This window comes from Octopus bimaculoides, chromosome 6 (genome assembly GCF_046866305.1).
Source record: "Octopus bimaculoides isolate indiv1 chromosome 6, ASM4686630v1, whole genome shotgun sequence".
Lineage (NCBI taxonomy): Eukaryota > Metazoa > Mollusca > Cephalopoda > Octopoda > Octopodidae > Octopus > Octopus bimaculoides.
Window position 1 is genome coordinate 64,169,476 of NC_142933.1, and position 15,161 is coordinate 64,184,636.

Consider the following 15,161-nt stretch of genomic DNA (forward strand, 5'->3'; position numbering starts at 1 on the left):
ATATGTGTGTGTAATAATGAATATGTGTGTGTGTGTGTGTCCATATATATATATATATATATATATATATATATATATATATATATATATATATATATATAAGGTTGAGGAGGGTATTGGATTTAACCAAACCCAAGAGGATACAGGTAATACCGAGTAAGTGCTGTATACCGACTAGTTTGCCCCAGTCGTTGCATGAACAGGATTGGGGATTATAAGTCGTATATTAGCGTGTGTATATGTAAATATATAAAAATAAAAAGATAAAGAGAGCAATGGTAAGGTTGGAGAAGTATTTTATGGATAGAGTCTTACAGCTGTTTCTGGGAAGATCCAGTACTTCCCTTCATCGGAGACAGAAAAAATAAAGTAATCTATTATTAAATCCATAGGCGGATATTTTTAGTATGAAGTGGTAAAGAGTGTGATGCGCTGAAAAAAGAGAGAACAGTACTTGAAGTGTAATTTCATTCCAGTTTTATTTTTATATATTTACATATATATATATATATATATATATATATATATATATGTACACACATATGAATATATGCATATATACTGATTCACACATATATATACATACAAACATATACGTACACACACACACACACACATATTTTGCTTAGGCGTAGCAATATTAATAACCTGATATCAGAACTCAATATACATATGCTTCAGAATAATGCATTGGTTGGGTACAGAACAGCAGTATGAAATTAAATATATTATAAGAGAACAAGAAATTGTGTAATGAATTATATAATTAAGTTCATTACATTTTTTATTCATTTTATATATATATATATATATATATATATATATATATATATATATATATACAAGAATAAGGGCAGGGAATCGTCAATTAGTAATAGAATTAATAATTAACAATTTTGCCAAGTAGTTCAGTATGAAAAAACCTTTATCGGTAAAACCATTTATCATCATAAATATACAGGGATTAGCATTGAGTTGCTTCTCCAACATACTGAAAATTTAGAAATAGCAGTCAAAGAACTACTGATTCTAAACTACAAATTTTTCTCTAAATGGATGGCGATATTTATGGCACACATAGAACAAAAAACCGGAGGGTGTGTGCCATAAATATCGCCATCCGTTTAGAGAAAAATTTGTAGTTTAGAATCAGTAGTTCTTTGACTGCTATTTCTAAATTTTCAGTATGTTGGAGAAGCAACTCAATGCTAACCCCTGTATATTTATGATTATTATATATATATATATATATATATATATATATATATACATACACATACATCTGTATGTGTGTGTGTATGTATATATATATATATATGTATATTTATTTATATACATATATATAATACATATTTGAGGTGGTGAGGCAAGACCTTCGAACATTGGGCCTCACCGAGGCGATGACTACTGACCGAGACCTTTGGAAATGTGCTGTGCGTGAGAAGACCCGGCAAGCCAAGTGAGATCGTTGCCAGTGCCCCTGGACTGGCTCTTGTGCGGGTGGCACATAAGATGTACCATCCTGAGCGTGACCGTTGCCAGTACCGCCTGACTGGCCTTGTAGGGTTTTCGAGCGAGATTGTTGCCAGTGCCCCTGGACTGGCTCTTGTGCGGGTGGCATATAAAAGACACCATTTCGAGCGTGGCCGTTTTCGTGCGGGTGACACGTAAAGGCACCCACTACACTCTCTGAGTGGTTGGCGTTAGGAAGGGCATCCAGCTGTAGAAACTCTGCCAAATTAGATTGGAGCCTGGTGTAGCCATCCGGTTGCACCAGTCCTCAGTCAAATCGTCCAACCCATGCTAGCATGGAAAGCGGACGTTAAACGATGATGATGATGATGATGATGATATTTATACAAATATAATATATACACACACATATACATATATACACACACACATATACATAAAACAAACATACATGCATACATATATGCATACATACATATATATACATTCATATATGTATATACACATACATATATATGTATATATGTATATATTTGTTATATGCCATAAAAGCAGTTTTAAAATAAAACAGCTATCTGTGTATAGTACTTAATGTAAATACATTGCTGGAAGGCAAATTAACTGTGATATTTATCTAATGATAATGGACATACTATGTTTAAAACCACAATTTATGTTAGAAGGAGACAAAAATTATCCCAGCAGCAGCTAGCAAAAACATTAAATGCATTTCAGCCGTGTTGGACATTATGAATGGTGTATACTCACAGCCAGCAACATGCATAGGCAAGAGTTGCCATCTCCAGTTTATAGAAAAATTGAAAAATCATTCACTGGTATAGTGAACAGCCACCTGGTTGCAAAAAATCTATTGTATGCAATAGAAGCAGTATTAAATTAAAATAGCCATCATATATCTTTGTATCATACTTAATGTAAATATATCATTGGAAGGCAAATTTACTGCCTTATTTGTCTGGAGATAACATCTTATATGAATAGGCTCAATGAAGCTGAAATACATCTAGCATTTTCATTAGTCATTGCTGAGATGACTTTCATCTGTCTCTGATATACAGAGTGAGCCAAATGTCATGCACCAAACAGTTGTTGTTATTCAATTTGTTAATCATGTACAAGTATGTGTGTATTTATTATTATTTCATTTACTTTATTCAATTTTATAAAAAACTGAAGCATGTCTTTGACAGTTTCAGAGAGTATTGAACATATTTTGTGTAAGTGGACTCTTTATCCACTCAAAACAAATTCCTGCAGAGGAACTTCTTGAACTATCAGAACATTTGCATGGACTTACTGAGTTTAGGATGTGGTCTTATTCCGTCACAAATTGACTTGAACTGCGTGTGTGCGTGCGTGCGTGCGTGTGTGTTATAGATAGGGTAAAATCCAAACTGTGTCTTCTTGAAGCATATCTGCCTATTTCAGGGTGTAGTTGTTGTAGGGATGTGAGGTTCATATTACAGTTGAAAATTTTGGAAATATTGTTTGCAGAGTTATTATATAGCAAAACAATAAGTTGGAAAATTTGTTGGTATTATTTATTCACCATTACACATATTTCATTTGCTGATAGAAATCACAAAGTTGTACATGTTGGATAAATATGTAAGAATTCTCCAACATACTGTTTTGTTTTATATATATATATATATATATATATATATATATATATATATATATATATATATATATATATATATATATATGATTAATGAGACAGAAGATGGAAGATATGAGAAAGTTTAATGTTCCCTACAACTTATTTGATCTATCTAGCATTAATCCCTCACAGGTGGGATACTGAACATCTGGCTTAAGCGTATCTGTCAGTGTATATGTGTCTCTACATGTGATTACAAGATGTATCTCATTAAAATAATGTCCGTTCCGCAAGATTTCTTCTCAGTACTTGTATTCAAAAGCAGCAAATTAAGGGATACAGCTTCATTATTATATTAGATCAATAATAAATATGACATCTAAAAAGGAACAAATACACAACACAGCATGTCAAAGTATAACTACTTTTGGAAAGTAGTAAATTTCTTGGATGTTACTATGGAACCGCAGAAAGAGAGGACATACATTAGACATAAGGCTGCAAGTCTGATCCAGAATTTGGCAAGCTTTGTACCACCAATTCAAGATCATCTGTAAACAGTTGCTCAGTCACTTAAGATACTGCCAAATATCTCCATTGCCATAGGTTAAAAAAGAAATGACCAATGTTCTCAAGCTGTCTACCTGCTGGTTTGCAATCACATCCTTCCAGTTGGTAGAATCTGTACATTCAACTGTGTTCACTACAGAAATTTTGCTATCCATAGTGGCAAAAGAAGAGAATATATATATATATATATATATATATATATATATATATATATATATATATATATATATATATATATATATATATATATATATATATACATATATATATATATATACACATATATATATATAAAAATGAGAATGTGTGTCTGTCTGTCTGTCTGTGTGAATCCCTAAAACTCGAGAACTACGCAACCAATTTCATTCAAATTTTACAGATGCCTTACTTAGGGTTCCAGTTGTGTTTTAGTCAAAAATAATTTTAACTTCTTGCAGAGTTCGAGCCCACAGCAACATAATATCTCCTCCACTATTTAAGTATTACGTGTCAAAAGTGAAACAAAAACACTCATGTCAAATACTTTCACTTTAAAAATGAAACTATTCTACTAACTGAAACAATCACATTTCGATACTGTAATGACAGATACTTTCAGAGAGAGAGAGAAAGAGAGAAAGAGAGAGAGAGAGAGATGTATATGTATACATATAGATGTATATGTATACGTTATTCCACTAACTGAAACAATCACATTTCGATACTGTAATGACAGATACTTTCAGAGAGAGAGAAAGAGAGAAAGAGAGAGAAAGAGATGTATATGTACACGTATATGCATATATATATATATATATATATATATAGATAGATAGATCTATATGCATACATGTAAATGTATACACATGTGTAGATGTATATATATATAGATGTACATGTAATATGTACACATATATACATATATATACATGCATACAGATATCTATACATATATACACCCATCACACACAAACACATGCACACGAACACACACATTAGTCATTTGTTTTCTTATCCAAAACTACGTCAAAAGTACTGAACGGATCTTTATGAAATTTGGAAATTATATTCTATGTATAACGGCCATAACTCCCATGAAAATTCATATATTTTTGATGTTGATGAAATTTTAACCCGAACATAACAGATAAGCATTATTTGTAATTCAACGGTACAACAGTGTAAGACTACCCTTTCAGATATACTTTCATTGTGATTTCTGCAATGTGGTGCATAAATTGTCAAGTAAATGAGACGCATCTTTGCCTCCACTGATTCACTTGCAAAGTGTTGAGTAAAATTATTTCGTTGCAGACTTCCTTTGGGTCTTTTTATTATCACTACGACACACATAGTCCCCAGTTGGTAACATTGATTTCAAGGCCTTCCTAGATGAGAGACTGACATTCCACTTAATGTCTATGTTCCATGCTGGCATGGATTGGAGAGTTATTAATGTAGAAATATGGTATCGTAGCTACTAACAGTTGAGGGTTGCGTAGTCTAGACGGCGTTTTTAGATTTCATTATTCTCTTTAACCCGGGCAAAGCCGGGTATTTCTGCTAGTATATATATATATATATATATGGGAGAATTTACGAAAAAAACAACAGACGAAGACAGGTGGTGTAAACAACAAATGGATGTATTAGTTTAACGCTTGGGAATAGAGAAAGTCTTTGACGTTTCGAGCCTACGCTCTTCAACTGAAAGGAACACAATATATACATATACACACACACACATATATATATATATATATATATATATATATATATATATATATATATATATATATATATATATATATATATACTAGCAGAAGTGCCCGGCGTTGCTCGGGGCTTAATTGTTTTAAAGTACTGTTGATGATTCTACTCAATTATGATTATTGAGGGAAAGATTTCTATAAGTTGAAAACCAACCAATCAATTTGCAACTGGACAGAAAGCCTTGCCTAGAGCATTGCAGCACTCTGAGAAGTGGGTAACAATAGAATGTGAGGTGGCCCTGAAAAAGCTGTTTTATTGTTCTCACAATTGTAACAATGTCTTAGCAATGCAGATGACTTAAGACACGCACGTACTGTATCAGCTCTATTCCCCTTCGGAATAACTGGCAGTGTTTGCCTGAAGTCCCCTGAAAGAAGAAGTGTTATGCCTCCCATGGGAACTGTAGAGTCTTTGATGTCTCTCAGAGATCTATGTAGCGCCCAAGAGCACCTCTGTGGGCCATTGTACATTCATCCCAAACGATAAGCTTGCATCGTCTGAACACTTCTGCCTGATCTGAGCTGTTACTGATGTTGCAAATTGGTGTGTCCGTCTTCGTTAAGTCAAGCGGAAGGTTGAAAGTGGAGTGAGCTGTCCTGCCGCCTGGCAACAAAGTAGCCGCAATTCCAGATGATGCCACAGCTAAGGCAATGCCTTGTGTTCGCCTAATCTCAGCCAATATTAATTTTGTGACAAAAGTTTTGCCAGTTCCTGCAGGAGCGTCAAGGAAGAAAATCCCCCCAGCTTTGTCCCGGACAGAATTAATAACGGAGTTGTAAGCGAACTTCTGTTCTGGAAGGAACTTTGGCTCATTGTTCGCTATGTACTGGGCAAGTTCGTCAACATTATAACATGTCTCACGCAGCAAATCGGAAGACAGTGTGTTTGGGCGTTCCTGGTTTGTTGAAGGTAGTCCATATACTGGCAACGCACTCCCGCGCATATTGAGAACAGTATCTTCGATTTCAAGCAGCGCTCTATTTTAAATGAGGTCACTGTACTCGACGTCGATTGATGGATTTAGCAAGTGAACCTGATGCAATTTTTGTAGGTCAGCCATAAAGAGGCGGGATCACCCAAGTCGCACCATAGGAGTAGAATAGCGAAAAGCGATCTTAGTCTTTTAGGGGATTTTAACAAAACGCCCTCCGCCATAGTGGCGGCCCATTGTGAATCGTCCTCCAAAAGTCCGCGCCTGAAGCAGGCTTCGCGGAAAGTGTCACATAATTCACTGTCAACAGTTCTTATGTCTTGAAAGCTTTGTGGGCCGACAACGTCATGAAGGAGAAGGCGAAGGTGAAAACACTCATGCTGGTTGGGAGGCCCAGTGTACACTCTTCCTAGACAACTGTTAAACTTGACACCGAGATGTCCTTGAACATCCTGACCTGACTTCCTACGCACCCAAGTGTTCTTTGACCACGCATAGTAGGACAGAACCTGAGGGTATAAAAGCGTTTTGGCAAATGTGTCAATTTGGCAAAGCCTAAAAAAAACAGTCAAACTTGTTTCTTTTCGATTGGCCGCCAATTGAGCAGCAGTCTGTTCAGTAAAATAAGTCCGCTGGCCGTTTTCCAAATGAACCGCGAGTTGTATGATGGCGGGGTTCCTTTGCTGAAACGGAAACCCAAATATCCGCCAAAAAGCTTCACCACTGCTGATATATCGACCTGCCAAGTACTGCGACACCTCGTCCATGCTATTTTCCTTTTGAAGGCCGAACATGGCAGCGTCCGAACCCTTGTTAACATAAGTACTGAATGACAGAACTCCACATTTATATGAGCGTTGAAAATTGTCATCAGTAATGGACAGTATGGGACCACCCATCTATTATCAACTTGATGACCCCGTAAGGTTATAGTGAATCCCCCATTCTCAGGCCGCCTTCGTCTGTACAGTGGATATCCATCACCAGCGGTCTGGGTCTCGTCCACGAAACTCTTTGGGTATCGTTTAGTGCACACATGGTCTTTGTGGCATGAGGAGAATTTTTGAAAACCGGGACCGCACGGACCATGCACCATGTGTGCCTTGACAATGTCGGTCAACTGTCGGTACAGCTGTCGGTCAACAGTGGCGTTTGGGATTTCTGCTTTGATGATTTCATCTATAAGTGTAGGGTCTATTTTGGTGACCAACCAAACCAAAATGTGTGCGTGTGGCAACCCTCTCTTCTGTCACTCAACAGTATACATGTGACACTTAACAGGGCCAAACACCTGCCGTTTTTTGATGAAATCAATTAGGGTAGTCAGCTTCTGCTTCAAAATCCTGGCAATAAGATCATGCCGATGGCAGTACTGCTGGTGTGGGAGAAGTTCCCGTGTTACCTCAACCCACTTGGGGTTACATGTAAACGTGATGAATAAATCAGGGCGTCCATAGTGCCGAACGAAAGTCATAGCGTCTTGTGTTCGCTCGTGCATGTATCGTGGCCCCCCTGTATATGTTGAGGGGAGAATGCACATTTTGCCGATGTTTCTTGGGTCAGCGTCATTATTGATGCTATCACGCAAATGGATGTAGGAATCTGATCGCAGCTTCTTCTAAGTGACAGGTATTTGCATGTATCTGTGTATTTGTATGTAAGTATATAGGTGGCATTTCATGTGCGGAATAAAAGGTGAAAGTTGTAATAGAAAGAGGAAATGACATTGTGTTACAGGGGAAAATATTTATTTGACTCTCTTTTTCTTTCGTTTCTCTGTTAGGGTTTAGTTCCCGCCAATTAGAATGAGGTCATTGGTAACCATAGGTACATATATATGTGTGTATTTACGTATGATTGGCAGTGTGTCTGTTTATTTGACTCTCACTCCCCTTCGTTTCTTTGTCCTTTTTCTTGGATCGTTGGTAAACGTTCATAAGAGAAAGTAGCAATTGAAACGATGTGTAAGAGGAATAGAAATAGTTAATTTTAGAGGGGCAAAGTAATTTTGTATGTAGTTTCAGTATCTGTCATCACAGTATTGAAATGTGATTGTTTCAGTTTTGATAGTTTTCTTTTTCTCCTTCCTTTCTTTTTGTATTTGTTGTTGGATTTTTCATAAAGCTTCATAAGAGAAAGTAGGAGTTGAAAGGATTTGTATTAGAAAGAGGAAATTAGATTTTATTAGGGAGAAAATGTTTACCTCCGTAGTTTTACGGATTTTATTCATTATTAGGAAATTTTTGGAGTGAAAAAATGACGCAGTGACCTAACTTATTGTATTTAGAATATTAATTGCGATTGTTTAATCGAAGAAATTTGGAATTGTGTAAATGTATTAATTTTAAACATACACACACACAGAGAAAATTTGCCTTTTATAGTATAGATATATATGTACCATTTAATTAATTTGAATGGAGACAATGCAAGCAGAAACTAGGGGAACATAATTAATAACCACACACAAAATCAAATATATATATATATATATATATATATATATATATATATATATATATATATATTCTTCTACATTTATAAAACTGATCTAAAAATTTCAAATATATAAATATAAAAATACATATAAATAGATAAATATCAATATGATACATAAAACACAGTGAATTTTAGATTTAAAAGTTACAATACATTGGTGTAATAAAAATTCGAGATGATAAAACATTAAAAGGATGGTACAAAAATACCGCAAAAATATTACAAAAATTTTAAAATTCCATCTACGGGCTGTTTCAGAGACGTGCCAAATAATATGATATATTTCATATTTTTAAAACTGATACTTCCCTCATCAGGATGTTTTCACACAATGCAAAGAAACAAATACAGAAATACAATTATACAATTACATACCAGCCACTTTTCTCAAGTGTCTGGTATGTAATTGTATAATTGTATTTCTCGAATGTTTTTTTCACATGCCACTGGCACAAGTGCCAGTAAGGTGACGCTGGTAACGATCATGCTGAAATGGTGCTATTTACATGCCACCAGCACGGAAGCCAGACAGCTGCTCTGGCAATGATCACACTTGGACGGTGCTTTTAGCGCTCCACTGGCACGGGTGCCAGTCATCAAATTTGATTCGATTTCGATTTCACTTGCTTCAACAGGTCTTTGCAAGCAGAGTTTAGTGTCCAATGAAGGAAAGGTACGCATAAGTAGGCTGGGTACACCCCTGGCATAGGCCACAAGTTATGGTCTCACTTGGCTTGCCTAGTCTTCTCACGCACAGCATATTTCCAAAGGTCTCGGTCACTAGTCATTGCCTTGGTGAGGCCTAATGTTCAAAGGTCGTGCTTCACCACCTCATCCCAGGTTTTCCTGGGTCTCTATATATAGGGGTGCAGGCATAGGTGTGTAGTTAAGAAGTCTCATGTAATAGTGTGAGATGATAAACTTCAATATCACTCTATCTCTCATATATATAAATACACATACATGCACATTAAATACTATATATATATATATATATATATACTCTTCTTTTGCCAGTTGAGAAATATATCTCTGTTGAGATCCAGTGAGACAAACATGTCTAAAGGCCAGATCCCACCCCATACTGCATTTTGCATATTTTCCGAAACTTCAATTGATTCACTACAGTTTATAATCTCTCTTGCTTCGTCAACCCACCACCAAATTTTAAACACTATGAGGAGTTCTTTTGTTTACAGATTGTATAGATGAGCTCAGTTAAGAAAGAGTATACATATTGATGATACTGTAACACCATAGTTTAGATATAATTCCTAATCAAATTTATTTATGTTGTTCCATAAATGTATATAACGAAAGACATGAATGCTACAATTCCTATTCTATTGTCTAAAGTCAGTAACACTGATCATTCTTTGATGGGCAAATACTTTTGATCGCAAAGTTTTTCCAACAACTGAATAGTTAAGCAAAAACAATAAAAATTTCTTCTAAAATTGGTCTACATAAGTAAACAATGGAGCCTCTATATGCTTGAAAGAGCAGCCAAATTTTCTCAAATGCACTTTATTAACTTAAACAAAAAAAGGACATTGCTTAACTGAGATAAGGCCATTGTGGTTGGAACCCCTTGCAGTTAAAAAACTGGGGTTACCTACCAGGAAGACATTGCTCAACCTTCCAAAAATAGCAGCTAAATCTCCCAGCTCATAATTATAATGGTTAAAGCTTGAATAACTTCCATGTCATCACAAATTATTATGTTAGAATAGTTTTTAATCACAGCTGGTACCGCAACAAGATGTTATATAGTAACTAAATGGACAAAATAAGCTGGTCTTGTTTACACAGCTGTTAGCTGTGACATTTGCTACATGCAAATTAAAAATAAGTCTAGTATAGAGGGTGGCAATCACAGTGATAATGATAATTACCGTTTTTGCATTGGTCATGAAAAAAATGGGATTGTGGTAGAGGTAGCAAAATTTTTGTTTTACTGAACATTATCCAATGCAACCTTTCCCCTTGGAATCGAATCACCACATACAGGTTCTCTCATCATAAAAGTCAGAGTATTGAAACAATCTGAATTAGTAGCTTATACAACTAGATGACTAGTTTTATATAAGGCAAAATTTATTAGCCAAATTTTACAAATATCAATGTATACTAACTGGAGTAGACTGTGACAAAGATAATTCTCTGTACTAGCAAAGAGCTTGTTGGATGTATAAGATAGCTAAACTCAAACAGTAAATGGTGACTGGTGTAGATCTGATCAAAGATAGGCATTTTCTCCTCTTATTTAAGAGTTGAGCATGTGTGTGGTGGAGTAGCAGGCTCACTTGACTGCTATTTCTAGCAAGTGAAATATTTGGACTTCTTGGGGAGCAAGACAGCAAATGAATTAAAAAACTAGGTAGAAAATAATTTTACTGTCACCTCCCTTTTGGGAGATCACTGCACTTCTACATGAGCAGATATTAAGGAGAAGGTAATGTAGTTGTGAGTGCTGTTGCTTGGTAAAAAGTTTGCTTCCCAATCACATGGTCTTGGGTTCAGTCCCACTGCATGTTATCTTAGGCAAAATTTTCTATTAAAGACCTAGACTTTGTAGATGGAAATTGAAAGAAACCCATCATATGCATATATGTGTGTGTGTGCGTTACTGAATTGATTCCATGTGATGGTTGAAAATAAATGTCACTGTCATGTAAGCAGTGTCCTTTGTTTCCAATCATCCATGAAAATATACTTGATCACTGGTAATATCATCTTGGAAACAGGTAAGGGTTGGCAGCAGGCAGGGCACCCAGTTGTAGAAAGTCCAGCTGACACAAGCTAGCATGGAAAAGTGAATGTTAAAACGATGATGAAACATAGCATCCCTTGGATATTTCCTAGCAATAAGTTTACTACTGGTGCCATTTCTGTTAGAGCAGCCTAATAGCCACTTTTTACGTGGCCATTTTCACAACAGTCTGCTAGCCATTACTCCTCACATGGCCATTTTCAGAACAGCCTAATAGCCACTACTCACATGGCTGTTTTTGGGAGCCTATCATTTGGCAATCTTATGGATATACTTTGCAAGGACACCTCAGATTGCCAAAATGAATCCAACAACTCATTATTCTCATAACTATACAAGCTTAATTGATTATTTATTCACAAATTAAAATACAATTTCTAGATAAACAATACTGAAAATAATGTGAGAATTCTAAGCTAATTAGAGTTAAGGAAGATGACAGCATATTTCTAGATATGCTTCTCATTCACTGTACAGGAATCCATGATGCAGGCAATGATCTACAACATAAAACATAGTCCCTTGAGCACTTTAACCCTTTAGCAAACAAATTATTCTGTCAAATGTTATGCTCACTTATTTTCATTATTTTGAACTAATCATGTATTGTCTTATAGGTTTGAGATTTTAATGATGTAATGGTTTATTTTTAGAATGACACTCTAGGATGGGTGAGAGAGGCCAGCTCTGGATGGCTTGAACATAACACAGGTAAAGTATTTGGGTCAGATATAAACACTTTAACCCTTTAGTGTTCAGATTACTCTGTTAAATGTAATACTTTTTCACTCAAATTGTTTTGAACTAATCATGCATTATGTTATAGCTTTGAGGTTTCAATGATGTGATTGTTTATTTTTAGAATGTCACTGTAGGTTAGGTGTGAGAGGCTAGATATCACCAGTTTGAATATAAAACATGTAGAATATATTGGTCTGGATATCGCCGGTTTAAACACTAAAGGGTTAAATGTTAAAGAATTTGTGGATGTCCACTATTAATATTGAAGAATCCTTATGAATCGACTGTGTCCCAATAAGCTGTTGTAAGTCAAAATCATTTTGATGGAAGAACAAATTCATTGAAACAAGTGCATTTCCAGTCAAAGTAACTGCATTTTGTAATTCTGAATTAGATCCATTTTTATTTTTCTATAAACTCATGAAAGATGTTTGTTAGTTGTTCAAGAAGTGCTGCTCATCTAAATTAAAGGCAAGGAATTATGGTGTGATAGTATTTAGCTTGAAAGAAAACTTGGTTTATTTTAACTACAACTAAAGGTGCATCATTCCCAATGACCTTACTGCTTGGTCAAGAGGTTGTGTATTTCTATGTTCCCACACAATAATGCAATGGGTACCAGCTTAATCACATGACTCAACCTTGTAACAAGGAATACAGGGATTACATGTTATCAGTGGCACACGAGTGACTTAACCCTTTAGCATTTAAACCAGTCATATCCAGCCCAAATATTTTACCTGTTTTATGCTCAAACTGGTCATATCCAGCCTCTTACAACTACTCTAAAATGTCATTCTAAAAATAAGCAATCACATCATCAAAATCTTGAAGTTATGAGATAATGTGTGATTAATTCAAAACAAATTGAATAACTAAGTATTTTACATTTGACAAAATAATCTGAATGCTAAACGCAGATTGTGCTTCTCATTCCCAATGCAGGAGTCCATGATGCAGGCAAGGAGCCATAGCATAAACATTGTCACTGAAACACTTTAACCCTTTAGCATTCAGATTATTCTGTCAATGAGAACAGTAAAGGTGACAGACTAGATTATGCTTTTTACTTAAGCATATGAAGTCAACAACTGCATAGTCAGAATAATGTATTTAGATTTTACTTCATATTCTGCACTTGGATGCAGGCAAAAAACTAAATTAAAAAAAAACACAAGAAAAAGTTGTCTAAACCAAATCGAGCATTTCAGAGATGAGCCTGAATCAGAGATTTTCTAGTTTATTTTTTTCTCCAGCCTGTATTTACATTCTTGATTCATAAAATTCATGTTGCAAGTGTAGACCACATATACCAGAGCATGTGTAAATAAAATCTGATTCAAAAGTTGATACTTCTTTCATTATGCCTTGTATCTTTTTTGAAGTAGCTCTTGTGAGTGAAATCCAAATATAGAAAAATTGAAATTTTAACATATTCATGCTGGAAATGAAAAATGGACTTTGTTCATACATCATCAGGACTGCAGCAAGTGACTTGTCCATTGGAATGAAATAAGCTGCTACTCTCAATATGTTCTGCACAGAAGTAGGGTGAGTAGGTCAGCTTCATGTTAAAGGATGAGGGGATTGAAGCAGGAGTAGGATTCAGTAGAAATGCAACTGCACCCAGTCAGTGAAGAATGATTCATAGTTTTTCAAGTTCTTGTTAAACATCTAATATCCAATTCAACTAACATAGAGACATGCCTTGAGTCATGATATTGGAGTTGAAAATGGATGAATAATTACTAACTTGCAATCTTCATAGAAGCATTTGCCATGAATGGGTTGGGTTTGCTTCAATAATTATTTGCTAATGGAGCATGACACAAAATGTTTCTTTGTACTTGGTTGAAAAAAACCCCCCAAAAACAAAGAAATCAATGTTCAGTGGATGGGCTGCATATATCCATTAGCAAGTGAACAATTTATCTGCATCATTAACATCCAGTTCCTTATTGGCATGGGCTGGATGGTTTGATAGGATTTGTTGTGTTCAAGGATATCATCATGCCCCAGTGTTTCAGCATTTCTACAGCTGGATGCCCTTCCTACTGCCAACCACTTTACAGCATGGAGTGGGTGCTTTTTCATGCCATCTGCATTACTGAAGTTACCATGTAGTGCAGAGAATAAACCCTGGGTGAGTAGGTCAGCTTCATGCTAAAGGATAACGGGATTGAAGTAGGAGAAATTGAGGAAGGCAGCAGTACAGGGTCTAGATGGCTACACACAACTAGTAGGGGAAGGGGTCAGAAAAAGGAAATGAATGGTAGGAACTGCAAGAGATAACAGTGACGTGCTAAGATGGCCCCACAATGCACAAGGTGAGTTGAATTCATTTGCAAGATTGGATGGGAAGGAGAACAAGGGGATGCATACTGCTAAAATGGGTAGGGTTGATAGATGACTGAGTAAGTAGCCTTCAAGGAGGGGGGTGGGATACAGATGTAGAAGAAACTGAAGGGCAAACAGCAGTAGTAGTGATACAATAGTGTGAGGGCAAAAGAAATGGATGACATTATTGAGTAACTTGCAGATGGTGAAAAGAGGCAGGCCTAATGCATGGGAGAGGTAGGATTCGCTGTAATGCAAGTGGAGAGCACTTCCAGATGTTTTGTTAATGAGGGCTTTTCAAGAATCTAATATTGCAAGAGAACCCAGTCTTTTTGTCATCTTTTCCATCATGCTCAGGATCCCAAGGTCAGCTTTAAGCACTTCGTCTCCTCTTTCACAAGCTCTGGCCACATTGAGTAGAATTTCTTTATACAACTGCCCTCAAACATACACAAAGACCA

General features: G+C 35.9%; 1 protein-coding gene across 1 annotated transcript; it reads right to left on the reverse strand.

Moving 5' to 3' along the window:
* Positions 1-5,840: 5,840 nt before the first annotated feature.
* On the reverse strand, positions 5,841-6,362 carry LOC149135157 (uncharacterized). The gene has a single exon (XM_089353478.1). The coding sequence runs from the start codon at positions 6,360-6,362 to the stop codon at positions 5,841-5,843; it is 522 nt and encodes a 173-aa protein (XP_089209604.1).
* Positions 6,363-15,161: the final 8,799 nt, after the last annotated feature.

Coding starts and splice junctions, on each gene's coding strand:
- LOC149135157 (XM_089353478.1), bottom strand. CDS start 6,362: ATGCGCGGGAGTGCGTTGCCAGTATATGGACTACCTTCAACAAACCAG.